The sequence below is a fragment of the Zosterops lateralis genome (assembly GCF_965231275.1).
Source record: "Zosterops lateralis genome assembly, chromosome: 10".
Taxonomy (NCBI): Eukaryota; Metazoa; Chordata; class Aves; order Passeriformes; family Zosteropidae; genus Zosterops; species Zosterops lateralis.
Window position 1 is genome coordinate 25408675 of NC_139770.1, and position 16254 is coordinate 25424928.

The 16254-nt window shown below is 43.0% G+C and overlaps 1 protein-coding gene and 1 long non-coding RNA gene across 3 annotated transcripts; one reads left to right on the forward strand and one right to left on the reverse strand.

The window, feature by feature from the left end:
- Positions 1-7581: 7581 nt before the first annotated feature.
- Positions 7582-9960, reverse strand: LOC310913392. The gene is made up of 2 exons (XR_014590809.1): positions 9521-9960; positions 7582-8678 (listed from the first exon to the last, which is right to left on the reverse strand). It is a non-coding gene; the product is annotated as an uncharacterized lncRNA (long non-coding RNA).
- A 41-nt stretch (positions 9961-10001) lies between these two features.
- MRPS22 (mitochondrial ribosomal protein S22) lies at positions 10002-15907 on the forward strand (the record flags this gene model as incomplete). 2 transcript variants are annotated; one of them, XM_083868786.1, is made up of 8 exons in its annotated part: positions 10002-10101; positions 10337-10497; positions 11238-11402; positions 12555-12698; positions 13154-13237; positions 14189-14334; positions 15373-15481; positions 15732-15907. In XM_083868786.1, 8 exons carry the CDS (start codon positions 10002-10004, stop codon positions 15822-15824), a joined length of 1002 nt encoding a protein of 333 aa, XP_083724912.1. In that variant the 3' UTR covers positions 15825-15907. The 2 variants fall into 2 exon arrangements, with proteins under 2 accessions (XP_083724912.1, XP_083724913.1); XM_083868787.1 differs by lacking the exons at positions 10002-10101; positions 15373-15481; positions 15732-15907 and adding an exon at positions 15161-15366 and having other exon boundaries at positions 10290-10497.
- Positions 15908-16254: the final 347 nt, after the last annotated feature.

A 16254-nucleotide genomic window follows, 5' to 3' on the forward strand; every position in this document is an offset into this window, starting at 1 on the left:
GGTATATACAAGAGAAGACCAAGACATTCCCTCTTCCTGTACAGTTATAAAAAAATTTAAATAAAAAAAGAAGATCTAAGCAGACAAAAAACACTTAGACTTCTAGTAATTTTCACTTCTTACTTTGATTTTCAGTCTACTTGCTTGCTGTAGGGCTGTTTCTTATTCCCTTCCCCAAGAATGAAAGAATTCCTTGTTCTGTGTCCCACACTCATCCCTCTGACAATGGGGACACCTTGCACTGTGTACAGGGCAGAGTCAAGGCTGTGTTTTATATTTCTGTCACTAATATTTCCCCTGCCATGCTGGGCTGTCTGCTGGCTTTTTTTCCTTTAAAGCATTTAATAAGACCACTACTAGATCCCTCCAGCTGCCCAGCTACATTATTTATTAGGATATGAAATATGTGCCTTCACAAAATGCCAGCACTTGTTCTATCCCAATGTACAAACTCTGACATCTGTTGGTGTCCATTCCATTTCTGTGGAACGCCACAGGCAGCATGCAGGGCATGCAGGAGAAAGCCCTGTGGAAATGCAGGATTCTATCCATAAACACTCTCTGAAAACCCGCAGATGCATAAATGCAATTGCTTGCTCAATACAAAGGTTTAAAACAATTTATGAAGAACATACATATATATTTTGCCCCAAATACAGCAAGGATAGCACTAGCTGAATCATTTTTTTATCCTGGCTCTTTTGGAAATCATCTGGTGACATCTTGTTCTCCAATCAGTTTGTCCAAAAAAATGGATGGGAGCCTTCTTATTAGCTCCAGTGAGCAACCTAATAAATGTCAAGAGGTTTATTTGGAAATAAATGGGGAAAATAATCTGGTAACTGTTTGACCAAATTAATTATATTTCTGTTTTCGTTTCTAGAATTTTCTTGCTTCCTTTCTACTTAAGCAAATTATGGTCCTTCCGAGCTTGGCTGTCCGACTAGCTCTGCTCTTCAGATACCATACAAACGAGTTAATCCTTTGGGTCCAGATTTCAGACAGACACGTGACCTTGCTTGGAAAAATGAAGTGGACTCACACTTGGTGTTACTTAGGAAGGGCGTTTATTCAGGGCAAAGGCCCAGGTGGTCAACGCGTGAGTGGTTGTGAAAGTTCTGACTTGCCCTTATCAACATGGGTGTTACAGATGGAAATGAAGGGAGGGGTATAGGTGGGGGGAGGGGGCTGGACTTTGACATGTAGGAGGAAAAAGGGGTGTGCATGATACCCAAGGCCTGGCAGAGCCACCAGGCTTGCAAGAGCCATTAAGTACCTGGGAGTGTTCACAGATAACATACAATAGGTCTACAATGGCCTAGGCCAAGGCTGTTAAGAGATACAATGGGGATGGCTAGGGCCTATTATGTGACTTGATGACAGACATTAAGGGAAACGGGGTGGGGGTGGATGAACACTTACAGAAACTTATTAACAAAAATTACAAACATTTTAGAAAACCCAAAATGCACACTGCAACAGCAAATCAGCTGGAACAAACACAACTGGAAAGTGTTCTTGTGAGATTGGCCCTCCACTAAAGAGCTCAATAACCATTTTTTCTTTGGACTTAAAGACAACCTTCATATCAAACAGGTAAATGGAGCTGTTTGGTTAGTGTGAAAAACGAGGTTCACTTTTTGGTAAATTTTAAGAAATATGTTTAATAAAATAATTAAGACAATTAGGAGATGTTAAAAATGGGCGGAGATAATATTTTTCTCCTTAAAATGCCTTTATTAATCAGCTCTTACAATGGTGGCTCGAGGGGTTTTGGCAGCCCGGTTCGCTCTTGAGGAGGAGGGTCCTGGTCAGCTCTGCAGCAGGAAGTTCGGCAGGGCTGGAGAACTCTTCCCTCGTCAGGAGTCGCCCCGGAGTTCTGATTTTCGTTTGTTTGCCTCGGGGTCTCACCTTTTGTTCGGTATTTTTAGGTTACAGCGAGTTACAAAAAGTGGATTAATTGGCTCTATTGATGCTCTAGGGTATATACAGCTTAGTATTGGTTTTTGTGGGTTTAAATTTTACTTAGGTTTATCTTTATAGGGGGATTTTGGTGTTAAAAAGGGTCCCAGAATGCATTTGGGACTTTTAATCTACATGTACGGGGTCGCCCCGGGGGCGCAGGGACTGCAGGGGCTCCAGCAGCCTCATGGCAATTTCGCAACAGGTCTCAGCGAGATGGCCGCGCTTGGGGAGCAGGCGTCTCGGAGGTCCCGCGGGCTCGATGGTGGTGGTGAAGAAGAGGTGCCTGTGGCGGCACCTCAGCAGCTATCTGCCGCGGTTTGGGGGAAGCGAGTTCTTTTTGGAGTGGGGCGGGGTAGAGGCCGCCCTGTCGGTAGAGCCATGCCACCGGTGGCCGCGGTCCGGCGGCCACCTGGGAGCGGGTTTTTGGAGCGCGGCCGGGCCGGGGCGGGCTGGGCTGTCCCGTTGGCAGAGCTGCAGCAGCGGCGGCCGCCCGGGCCAGGAGTTGCGCCGGGGTGGGGCGGCTCGGCAGCCCGCGGTGGCCCGAGGAGTGGAGCAGGTTGGGTTGGGGCTGGGCTGCCCCGTCGGTCTGCGGCAGCGGGAGCGCCTGGCCCCACGGCGGGAACGCTGCAGCCCGGGGCTGCCGGGGACGCAGCTTTCCTCACGGGAGCCCGAGGACACTGTCCCATCGGCGCGGCTGCGGGACAAGGCTGTGAGGTGGGGACGGAGCGCAGCGGCCGGGCGCGGAGGAGGCATGGGGTCGTGCGGCCGGGCCTCTCTGAAGCGATGGGCGAGCCTGCTCTGGGGTCTGTGCAAGTTTTTCTTAAGGTGGTCTGGGGTCTGGGGGGTGCAGGCTCTTTCAAGACAGCGAGCAGTCCACTCTGGCGTCTGAAGGGGGGGAGCCTGCGGGCAGCTTCCAGCGACCAGGCAGCCCCCCCTTCACTGCCCCCCCCCGGGGGGACCACGGGGGTGGCTCTTTACTGCTACATTGCAATTTAAGTTTGCTACATTTAAAATATCAATACACTTATTCTATGACAATCAAGGGGTTTAACTCTTCAAATCTTTAACATTTCTAATTTTCATTTTTATCAGGAGATAAAAAAAAGCCAAGTATGGCTGGCTGAATGACTTGGCATTTAGCCAAGTTCACACTTTGCTTTCTCAGAGACACTCTTTAAATACCCTTCCCATTATATCAATATATGAATATTCATAAAATTCCATAAACTAGTTTCCATATTCCAGGAACTGTTTTGCATGGCTCCTCCTTGGGTCCGCCTTTTAAGAGCATGTGTGTTTCGTGGCTGCATCTTTTTTATCACTTCCAGCTTGGGCCTTGGTCCATGCTTTCGTCAGGTGGTAGATGCTGATACTTGGTATATCAATAGCAGGGTCCTCTTTACATGTTCACTGGATGTTATCACGACCAAATAGACAGTTTAAGCATATTACATCAGTTATTACCGCTATATCTAATTTTCTAATAGCAGAAATAAAAACCTATATTCTATATCCTTACCACAACATTATTAACCATATAGCACACATCTTGTGAAAAGCCAACTTTATATAAAATATATATAACAGTTAGCAAATGAAAATGCTTCTGCTTAAAATGAAAATGAAAAAATGTTGGATTTTACAAGTCTAACAGGAATGGCTAAGATTTTAAGGGACATGAAATTCTTTTGGCTCTGCCTCTGTGAGATAAAAATATCTTTTACTTTCTGAGGCCTTTCTTTCACTTATTTGATCCTGAAGAAAAGATACTGTAGATTTACATGTTGTTTGTCCTGTTTGTCCTAAACAGCTGGTTTAGCTTTTCTGCCAGACCCCCAGGATCCTGTCTTTAAAATGACTTTAAATGCACAGTGGGTTTGCCTAAGCAAATTTAATTTGTATTACAGGCTGGATCCAAAGGAAAGAAAAAAAAAAAAAAACCACAGAAGGAAAAAGCCAAATACAGAAACACATCTCCAGTTCCACCTTTAAAAGAGAGAGGATTCTGTTTTTAAATAGTGTGATATTGGTATGAAATAGTTAAAAAAGTTGGCCCTATCATGCAGGCTATTTATATATATGATAGGAAGCCAAAGGTACACATTGTCCTTATCAACAACAACAAAGTATATTAAAAAGTGCAGACTGTTAAATAGCAAACTACAGGAGCTATTTCCACAAAAAATTAATTTGAGGAAAGATAAAAGAAGAGTCAAGGTGACAAAACAAATCCCAATAAATTCAGATGAATTCAAAGTAACATGAAGAGAGGAAGGCTTAGAGATACTATGAAGAACAATCAGGAGACTTAAAGAAAGATAATTGTATGAAAAGAGAAGTGGAATTGTAAAAGAATCCCAAACACATGAGTCTCAGAGGGAAAAAGAACTCGAGAAGGGAATGGCATGCAGATAAGAGTGATTTCTTGGCATCACTAAACAACAAGATGGTTGCTGTGAAGTAACTGCTCTTTAAAATGGAAAAAAATAAACAAAATTATGGAAATGGAACCAGTTTTGGGGAAAATTTAATGTATTTAACTCTTACAAGTCACAAGAAGACAAATATATTCACTTTTCTGAGGCAATTGAAGAGTGGTTAATAAAATCATATAAGAACAGGCTCTTATAAGAACAGGCTGGAAGAAACAAAACTTGGCAGTTACCATTGAGTGTTATTAAAACAGATTATAAATAGGAGGATGTGCTTCTTTGCCAGGTAAATTTATGGATAAAATAATTATATTATAAACCAGAAAATGAGACAATAGCCTGGATGAAACTTGGATTTAAAAAAGCAGGAAAACCACACCTCCAGACTTCTTTGTGAGGATGACAAAACATGACAAAGTGGAACTAGTAGACAGATGGGATTTGGATTTTTATGAAACCTTTGACAACAGGCCAGGCAATACACACAGCACACATCTAGGTTTAAGTTGGACAGTGCTGGTTTCAGAAGATTCTCTCAGGTGTCAGGTTTCAGTGACAAACAGATAAAAGCACAATTATGAGAACAAGGTATTTACTACTTGTGCTAGCAACAGGAGAGAAGGAAAATATAATAAAATATTTATATAATTATAAAATACTATAATTAACCTTTGACTTGGAGGGTGCCATCTTCTCCCAATTTTCCTGTGCCTGAAGAACAAAACAAACCAACAAATCTGCCAGAACCATTGCTCTGTCCTTTTCCTGTGGAAACAAAGGGATCAGACACATCCCACCTGCTCACATGTAACAGTTTGTGCTGCACACCAGATTTAGTTCATGTCCTGCCAAGCGCTTGGATTCAGAAAGACAGGACTTGAAATAGTGACAGAACGTAAGGGAGGTTAAAAACTGTTAAGAATGTGAAAAACAATTACTGAAACCATACCTTACTTTGAATATTACTGATTATGTACTGTTATAAATGCAATGGCAAATACCGGATTAACAAAGAAACAATTTATTAATAAAACAATCCCAATCACCGACAAAGAGAGAAAACCACAAATAGGACGTGCAGCGCAGCACTGGGTGGATGAGGGGTCCGTACTCTAAGGTACAGTTTTCCCAAATCCACACGGAGCGGATCGCAGCTCGGCGTTTTATAGGGGTTTTCGTGTCCCAAGGCAAAACAGGTGCCTGGAATAGTCCAGCAAATAGTCCAAATAATTTTCGGATGAGCTTCTCGGGATTTGTCGAACTTTGCAAATAGTATTCCGGGAAAGTTCCTTTCACATGTGGATGGGGCCCACCGGTCCATGGTTATTTCAATGTGTATTCCTCAGTGGAGAATTCTCTTTTCATTCGGGGAGGAATTTCTCTGTCTGGGTATGATGCCGATTCTTATCTTGGTTGGCTAGTGTCTTTGTTCATCCTGATGGCTCCTGTCCTGTTCTTTGTCCCAGGACTGGGGGATGGCAGAAGCCTGGCTTGGAGGAAAGTTTCTACAGACTGTACCTTTTCACATTTTATATTAACACCAATCTAACATATATTTCTATATTCTTTTATCACGAATTTTTACCCAATGCCACATTTATCACATGTACTGTTATTTCTTCTCTTGATAACTATTTTTAAAAGATTAGTATTACAGGAGGAGAAAGGAATAATAAAATTAATTTGAAAAATAGGGAATCCTCATTCAGAGCCTGCTGAAGTTAGGAAAGGACTTTAATGGGCTTTGGCTCAAGCCCTTATAGTGTAGCAAAGAAAACAATATAAACTGAAGTGGGATTTATATCCCTACTATAAATAATGTATGTAATCTCAGCTACTGGAGACAGTGTTTGTGTGTATCTAATTCATCATTATTAAAGTGAGATTATGGCAGCTTTATGCTAGACACAGGCAAATGTGGGTCATTAAGGAAAACAGTTTCTTTACATTACCTGCTGCAACTCCTCAGGCATTTTCCTTGCTCTAAGCCCTCGCTCCTACCCCGCCATGGCCCACAGGAACACAGCACACAAGCTCAGGGCAAGCGTGGCTGAAACAAGACTGGAAACTGAAAATAAAGAGCAGGGATAATCCTTCCTGCTTCGTCATTTCCCCTTCCAATTGGAAACACAGATGTCAAATAGTCATGGCACAAATAAAACCTCAAGGGGCATTTGGTCTTCAACCTGTGCTGAGTGTGAGCACTTGCTAAAAGTGTGACACCACCAAAAGAAGCTTTGGCAGCCTTTTGCATCATGTTTCCTCAGTCGGTCTCACTGGGGATGTTTGCAGCAGCAAAAGGCAGCTGGCACATAGGGTGAAAATGTTGCAGCTGAGCTCAATTACCCTAAAATAGGCAATCCTATTGAAAATGACAACTCCAACAATTTTAGCAAAAAATACCCACTCCTTCAATGTACGTGGTGAAACAGAACCAGCCATGCATAATATTTCATTCATTTAATAGCTAATTTAATTATATAATAAGGTTCGTGCCATCTCTCTTGTGTCAGCACTCTATGCCTTCTCTGAAAAAAATATTTTATCTTCAGAATAATCCATAGAGGTTTAGTAAAAAGAGAGTTTCTGGTCCGTTGTGTCCTTCAGAAAAATTTTCCTCAGGATTGCCATACTTTTTCTTATCAGGAACAAGGGAACCAAACATTAATTTTAAAAAGGTCACATCATCAACTGTGAACACGTGCACAACCTATCTGTTTACTCTGTGTTCTTCACATAAAAATTGGATGCACAGTTACCAAACCTGACATTCTGTATTCTTCTCTGTATTCTTTCCAAGAAAGAATTCTTCCTTCCAAACAACTTCCCATTACTAATTTGACATACTTATGGCTCAGGAAGACTAGTAAACTACAGTCCCTTATTTTATCAATTAAATAGGTGAAACAACAACACAAGCTGCTAAGCTCCTCATTTGTCTCTTCTTTCCCTGAGATGTCAACCAACTGGTGCACTCTCAGCAGCCGTCTGATCCTTCTGCTCTCCTGAAACTGCCAACGAAAAGGAAATTAATGCCAACTGTGCAGGTGATTTTGTATCTTTCCCAATAGAATCCAGACTTGGACAATCAATGTGTTTCACTGAGGACATCCACCCATCATCAGATGGTTGTAATTTTCCAGCAGTAACTGTCCTGAGATGCACTGAAAATAATAACAAAAGCTCAGAAAGATTCTTTATTTTATTTTGATTTTTACACTGCCAATTCATCAAGCTGGTGTTATGTTTTTAAACACATCAATATAAAATACCCTACTTAAAGCTGTTACTTCAGAACAAATTTAAACCACGATAAAAATAACCAACCTATCCATTATAAATGATCCTACTTTATAAATTATGTTAACCTGCTCTACTTCCATCTATAGTATAGTTAGTTAATATTTCCTTTCATCCCACCAGCCAAAAAGGTTAATCCTCACAGCAGCTGTTACTACTCCAGTACAGACTGAATGTGAATTTAACCTCTCCTGGATATTGCCCAATAAATTCTGTTGTTTTTCTAAGCACTTCTGTGAATTAAAATGGATGTTGGCTTGCCATCCAAACTCATGAACAGGTCTGAAGTGGCTTTTAGGCAGATCGCCAAATAGCTTCCCAATTCCCTTATAGGGTATAGCTCTCACTCCAGAGATCTTCCATGCAAGAACTGAAAAACAACACCTTCTCCATTTCATCAAAATAATTTTTCATTTTCTTAGCATTATTTAAAAAAATTCTACACAAAATTATATTAAAATAATATTAAGGGTTTCATTTGCCCTCTGCAATACCCAGTAATTTCAACTTAGTTGTAGCAAGGCAAATATGAAAAGAACATATCCTCCTGCAACCCTCCACACAAAGGCCAGGATATTGAAAAGCCTGAATATTAAATTCAACCCAGAGCACATGTTTGGATATAAGCTGAGAAAAACGAACACTCCTCAGTACAAAAAAGATCAGTTATAAGAAACAAATATAATTTTAAGAAACAAATAACCAATGTACATTTAAAAGCCTTCATTTTCTCCCAGACTTCAATCATAATTTTCAAAAGTAGTATAACTTAGACTTCGATCTGGCAAAGCAATGAACAACCCTCTAAAGTTGAAAACAATTGGAGATCTACAGAACATAAGCACATTGCTTGTGTAGCCCCTCCTGGAGATGAAATCTCTCCTGTTTCATTGGGAAATCATGAGCCAGCTTGCACTGATGGGTGACTTTGGACATTCTGGAACTTGAGGCATTCTGGGCTTCTGGACAGAGACTTGCCTGCTGATAAGAGAATCATAGAATAATCAAGATTGGAAGAGATCTTTAAGATCAAATTCTGTTTCACACCCCCCTAAACACAGTCTGTATGACTGAAACTCACAATACAAGATATACAGACCAACTAGAATAAATAAACTTCAAGTCATGATAAACTTTCAACCCCCAGAAACATGTCCAGTTATAGTCAGTAGCCCCCCTTCACATATATTAGAGCTAAGATGTCATAATTATTGAGTACAAAGCTAATTTTGGTTTTATGGTTAAGTGCAGTTGTATATTTTCCTTCCTTTACAAAAGAGCTAAAGCTCCCTGAACGTGAGGGCAGCAATTCCTCACCACCCGCAGAAGTGAAGCCGTGGCCGGGCTGACGAGGCCAGAGCCTGCACAGCAACAGGTGCCTGCGGGCACCACGCAGGGCCGGAGTAGCACAGAGAGAGTCAGGTGGGGTTTTAATGTGCGAATTCCTAGCGTGTTCCTCCCTCTGGGGAAGCCTGCCCGGACGTGGGGCCGGGAGCTGCCCCTCACAGCGGGCACCCTCACAGCGGGCAGCCCCCGCTGCAGCGCACCCACTGCCGCCCGCACTTCTCCGGACCCGCGGCAGCCGCGGTCAACAGCGCTTCAGTCCCGCACGGTGGCCTCAATTCCAGTTTGTCCTACTGGGGAGACTTCCCGCTAAGGAAGGGAGCCCGCAGCCCTGCCCCGTGCCCCGGGCGGCGGAGGGAGCCGGGCACCGCGCGCTCCTGCCGGGGGTTGTGCCACAACCGCAGAATGGGCTCCAGGCCTTCAGCAGCGCTTTAATGGCACGAACGCGCTCCGAGCGCCTGGAGCAACAACGCTCTTACCCTTTCCCTCGGGGAAAGTGCCGGGAGACCGTGCGACTTCCCCCGCGCTGGGAGGAGGCTCAAGGGAGACCTCACAGCAATCCACGGCTTCTTCGTGAGAGGAAGCAGAGGGGCAGGCACGGATCTCTGCTCTCTGGCGACCAGTGACAGGACCCGAGGGAACGGCCTGGAGCTAAATCAGGGGAGGTTTAGGTTGGATATCAAGAAACGGTTTAAAAGGTTTTTCACCCAGAGTGTCTGGGCACTGGAACAGGCTCTGCAGGGCAGTGGTCACAGCACCAAGGCTGTCTGAGTTCAAGAAGCATTCGGACAACGCTTTCAGGCACAGGGTGCGACTCTTGGCCCACGGTATGACTGCTGTGCAGGGCCGGGAGGAGCAGCACTCGCTGGTCCCGGTGGCTCCTCGCCCGCTCGGGCCATCCCGCGGCTCCGTGACTCTATTTCCCGGCGCGCCGCGGGGCGGGAAGGGGCGGGCGGGAAGATGGCGGCGCTGGGGGCACGGGGCTCGGCGGCGCTGCCCGCGCGGCTGCGGGCGCTGTGGGCGCTCCCCGCGCGGCGGGCGCTGGCGGCGGATGCGCGCGGTACGCGAGGGGACCCGGGGCCACCCCCAGAGCGCTCCCGGCTGCCCCAGCCTCGGGGTTCAGCCGCCCCGAGCGGCGGTGGTGGTAGGCGGATGCGATCCCCGTGGGGAGGGATGCGTCTCGGGGCGGGTGTGGGGCAGCGGAGGGCCTGGCGGGGCAGGAGGAGCTGTGAGGGCGGGGGTGACCGTGGCCGTCCCCTCAGCCCCACGGTAACATCGTGTGCCCCCTCCCGCAGAGGGAAAGGCCGCCCAGCCCAAGCCCGCCTTCACGGACGAAGCAGTTCAGACACTGCTTTACAAAATGACGGGACTCGACCTGCACAAGGTGTTCCGGCCTGTGAAAAAGGGCCTCAAGCCGCCCCACTACAAGCTGATGACCGAAGCTCAGCTGGAAGAGGTAGGCTGCTCTGCTTCCTTCGGAAGTAAGTGTTGGATTTAGCAAAATGCCTGTAATAGCCCGTATTTTTGCCTTCCTTACTGCTGCGTTTGAAAACGTTCTGGTTTCTTGGTTTCGACTATTCCCTAGATCAGTGTAAATCAGTGTTTCTTCACTTGAAATAGCTTGGTTGGCCAGTTTTGTGCGATTTTGATAGAATATGGAAGGAAATCTGATCTTTTTTTTTTTTCTTAAGTGACAGTTTCTATTAACTTGTTATGTTTTCTAACTCTGTCAAATACCTTCATCTGATACTTAAGTTATAGCCCTTTGACTATTTTTTTTTCCTCTCCTCTCTGGTCTGACTTCGTTCAGGATGACAAAGGGACCTGACTTAAGCCAGTTCTGCTGTAGCCACAGTTAAAGTTATATACAAACTGCTGGTTGTGGTGTATGCTTTGGCGAAAATTTACCATGGAAAAACACCTGAAATAAACTTGGTGTTTGAAATTAACTTGGTGTTTGCAATAGTTTGCCTGCCGTAGTTTTGTAACTTCCTCCAGCATTCTGTCCAGGTTTTAGTAGTGGTCAATTGTTTAGGTGCAATTCACCTACCTAGAGGTGTCTCGTTTTTTCTCAACTGCAGAAGAAAAAAACCATGCTTCTCTAAATGAAAATAGTTGTCGCCAGATTGTATGTTATCTTTCCAATAGGATGATATTTTTAATTGTAAAGTTAAACTGCTTTTTTTTCCCTACAAGGCCACAAGAAAAGCTGTTGAGGAAGCTAAAACAAAACTAATCATGCCCCCTGTTTTGAATGAACGAGAGCCAATTGATGATGTCTTAGCAGAAGACAAAGTCCTTGAAGGAACTGAAACTGCAAAATATGTGTTTACAGATTTAAGTTACTCCATTCCACATCGTGTAAGTAACATGATCAACAGTATTAATTTGTTCTCAAAATAAGCTTTAATGAAAATGTAGATGGATCAGTTTGCAAAAGGGCTGAGGAGTTGAAAATTCAGTCTGGTACAAGGCAGTAGAGAAAAATGTATTTCTAAATACTTGCTTCTAACTGATAATCATAAATTACATTCTGCTATCAAAAGCAGGCATGGGGAAAGCTGTGTGTAGGTAATGAATTATTTTATAAGCAGGTGTTTTTGATATGCTAGGAGTGCCCAGTTCTTCCAGAAGCTTTCTGTAGGATTGGATTCCTTTGAAAGATGGAAGGAACTACTCCACACTTGCAAAGATCTGGAGGAAAGCTGTGGAAATGATGAACAAATTCCCAGGAAAGCTGTAAAGAATTAGTTGTGCTGTGGAATTGGGGAGTACAGGGATAGAGTTTCCTTTCTGTAATGAAACATCTCGATTGTCTTTAAGTACCAGTAATAAGAGGTGAGAAAAATTCTTAACAAAGTTATGATACCAAGAAGCCTTCATGGTTCAAATGTGCATATAGTAATGATCCTGTGACATAACTGCCCAGTCTTCCATCTATTACTCTATCTGAGAGTTTTCTTTAGGAACCTGCTGTTTATTCTCCTGCTGCACCATATTGAAAACTTCCCTGTTAAACAAACTTTCCCATTTGCCACTCTAAAGCAATTATGCTTGAGAACACATCTGAGTATACTGTTTAATTTGTTGTACTTTTTTGCCTTGCACTAGCCCTTACTCAATTCTAGCACCTACCTCTGGAGAAAAGGTAGTAAGGTGCATGACACTTGCATTCCTAATTTTGTATGGGTTATCAAACAATAAAATCAGGCTAACTGCCTGTTTGAGTGTGAGTTGTGTTATCTCTAAACTTCCCAGAGCTGTAGTTTTCAATGTAGGCATGTGCACTGTTGTCAGACAGTAAAACTGAGGTGCAAAAGCAGCACTTACTCAGCAGGTAGCAAGGCAGAAATGATGAATCTGGCACATGGCAACAGTCAGTTAGAAACTGGTGTTATTAGGGTAACTTTAGGAGTAGAAGGACTTTGACAAAGGAGGGCTGTTTCAGGATGGTTCTGGCTATGAAGAGAGAAGGCTTTAGACAATGTTTGGGTTTTTTTACCTTGTTTCCAGGAACGTTTCATTGTAGTCAGAGAACCAAACGGGGTGTTACGCAAAGCCACCTGGGAGGAACGAGACAGGATGATCCAGATATTCTTCCCAAAGGAAGGGCGCAGGGTGATTCCCCCCACGTTATTCAGGGATGAGAACCTTGGGGTAAGCTCTTCCTGCCTTTGAAACTGAGCACTTCATTGCAGTCTGATAATGAAACTCTGCTCTTTGGGCACAGTAACTCGGAATAAGCCATTCTGCTTATGGGTGTGTTTAGCTGCTTGAATTCTGTTTTGAAAAATTGCCTTTCATTGTAACTTGGTTAAAATGCTTGAAACAAAGTTCCAGGTTAGGGCCAGGTAAATCCTGGGTAGGTATAAATATTGTCATACTAGAAACAATTGTACATTTAATCTGGAAATGTGAACTGGTGTTTCAGAATCAAAAATCAAGAAACATTATATTAATGTCATCAAGGCAGTTATTGTACTTCTGTCCATTTTGTCTTTTGATGAAGGTGTTAGCCATTGTGAGTGTTGCCTAGAACAGAATGTTGTGGCTGCTGTTTTGATTTTGGAGAGTTGGGATAATCTACCCCTGAATCTGAACTGTTGTTTCAGACTGTATTTCAGCAAGATCGTCATGAGGATGTCCTGAACATGTGCATTGCTCAGTTTGAGCCAGATTCACCTGACTATATCAGAGTGAGTTCACTTTCCATTTTCTAGCAAAAAAAAAAAAAATCCTAGTGGAGAATTGTAGGGGTTTTTTTACACATATATATTTATCTGGGGAACAGAGGTGTTGGTCATATGTGCTCTAATTTTCCTGTATCCTTGTGATGAGTTTTGGGGTTTATTTTTATGCAGAACAGTAAAACAGGATTTTGCACAAGTAATTTTCACTAGCCTAGAAAGGTGCCGCACAAAATACAGGTACTACACAAATTACAAAAATAGTCTTTATTCAGGTACTTTTGGTATGAAAGCAGAATTGATGGTAACACTTGTCAGGGGCTCTGAGCAGAGTTGTGCTGCTGAAGTCACACTGACTGCTGGCCTAGGAGCTGGCAGGACCAGCCAGGGAACTGACAGAGTGCATTTTGAGAAACAGCACTGTGCACAAAGTGTTATTTTTGACAAAGACCAGCTACAAAAGTGTAGTTCTAGCAGAATAAAATTAGTAGCTATGGCTGGTAAATGTTAGTCTACACGTGCTTTTAAAATGCTTATTTTTCTTCAAACTGTAATATTCTCAGTGATTTGAGAAATTGTAACTTGTATTAGGAGATTTTTCAAGCAACTTTTTTTTCTATGTAAATTTTCACCTCTTTGCTCTAGCATTTTTGTCCTGAAAGAATAGATGCAGCTTGACAGCAATGCAGTGAAGGTTAGAGCTTATGTCCCTCCCTCCCCAAAAGTTCAGGACAGAGACAGGATTTAGCTTCCTTTTACCATAAGGATGTGTATCCCCAAATACCAAGGACTGGGCTAGCCCAATTGTAATTACTCTGAATTGTAACAGGCACATGGTTTAGTATGTGGCTTACTCCTGCACATTATGGAAATGAAAAGGATTAAAAACTCAGAGAGGCACAGGGGGAAAGCTGTCACCAGGCTCCAGCTGTGCAGTGAAACAAACCCTTGTGTGTGCAGGTTCACCACCGCACCTACGAGGACATTGAGAAACGCGCCAAGTATGACCTGCTGCGCTCCACTCGGCACTTTGGGGGCATGGTGTGGTATCTGGTCAGCAGGAAGAAGACAGACGGCTTACTCATTGATATGATCAACAGAGACCTGTAAGTCTGTCACTTGGTAATCCTGCTGAGCCTTAGCACAACTACTGCTGTTCGACAATAAAAGCAGTCTTTTTGTCAGATAAAGGCTTCATTTCCATGATATTTTAGGCCAGCTTTAACCGTTAGTTGTATAGGTACTGTTAGCTGTACAGCAGCACCAGTAACAGTCCATGAAGTTGTAGGGTATATATAGGTTTCTGCAGAATTAGTTTTGGGGTTTTTATTTTTGTTTCCCATATAATTGTCAGAACACTTCCAGCTCTGAGCACTGCTGATCTTAAAGCCTGACGTTTCCAAGCTGGCTTATAAGGTTGATAGACTCTGGGTTTTAGAGCAATTCCTAAGTAGCTTAGGAACATGTAGATAAGGTTTCATTTTAAATGGGTGGATTTCTATAAAACATGATGCTAAATTTACTCAAAGTTCCCTAAGTGAACAATATTCAATAGCTGAAAATGTCACTAGAGCTGGGAGAAATTTGTACAATCAGAACTCAAAGTTGCAGTGATGGTGGCATTTATTTCCTACTGTTTCAGTTAGAAACTTGGAACAGGTGGTCAGATCTTGCTTTGAAATCTGAGCATACAGAGAAAGCAGGAAGGTTTCTGGTTTAGATTCAGATTGGTAAAAGAAAAATTCATGTATCTGACCAATTTAAATGAGCAGTTTGGAATGTCCCTGCCACACACTTCAGTAGTTCTAAGTTCAGCTGAGAGCTCTGTGTCACAGGATTTCTAATGCTACTTCTGTAAAAAATACTGGTCATTACAGTCTGTGTTAGAAAGTTCCCCTAAACACTCTTATATGTAATTAATTGTATTTTCAGAGGGATGTCAGCTGTATTACTGCTGAGCAGGCTAGCAGGCTTCAGCTGCAGGAGGGACAGATGCAGGTACTTGCCTGTGTATTCCAGGGACTGGATACTCAGTGGAACCAGCAGTTTGACAGCCTATGGTGTGCAAAGTACATCACAAAATACACTCTCTGTAAATACTCTGAAGAGAAAGGAATTGCTAAAATGAGCCTTTATTTGCTTAGGCTGGAGGATGCTACAAGTTTAATTACATTGTATCATATGCTTCACCCTGAATGTCAGTCAGCAAAGGAAGCTAAAGAAGGGAAACTTCAAGGAGTTGATCTGATCAAGGTAAGCTTTTCTGCCTTAAACTACTTAACCTGCAGAAGAAAGCTAAGCAGCAGAACCCCATCTAGTAGTTAAATTTCTCCTTACCTTAGGAAGCAGATACTTAACCAGAACTGCTGTGCATGCCACGATGGGGTTTTTGTTAAACTGTATATATGTACAGCTGCACCAGAGCTGCAGTTGTGGGTGGCTGATTTGCCACTGGCATGGTGACTCTGCTGTTACATTAACCTCTCTCCTGCCACGGCTGTAGGTATTTGTGAAAACTGAGTCCCAGAGAGAAGGCTATATCCAGCTGGCCCTGCAGGCTTATGAAGAAGCAATGGCTACTTCTTCAGCTTCATGAAGTAAACCTCAGCTCATCAGAAGTTTTAAGTCTGTTTATAAACATTTTCTGTACAGGATTCCACAATAAATACTTGAAAATGACTGCTATAGAATGTATTTTTTTTTACTGAAATACATGTGAATCACTACACCAGTTTATTTTGAAAAGTTCTGTAAGTGAACTTAGAGCAGCCATCATTGTTTTCACTGACACTGTACCCTGAGTTCAATTTATTTACTGTTCCATCTTGAATTTAAGGAATTGCCCACAATTCATTTTGGTTATTGAGGTAGGGTCTGGCAGCGTCATTTAGGAAAGGGTGTAACAAACACCACTTCTAACCCTTAAGCTTTATCACTGGTCTATTGGAGCGTTTAGTTAGAAGTAGTGTCTGAAGGAGTAACTGAGCTGATAGTGATGGGTACCAGTGCTAGATGGCAGTACAGTG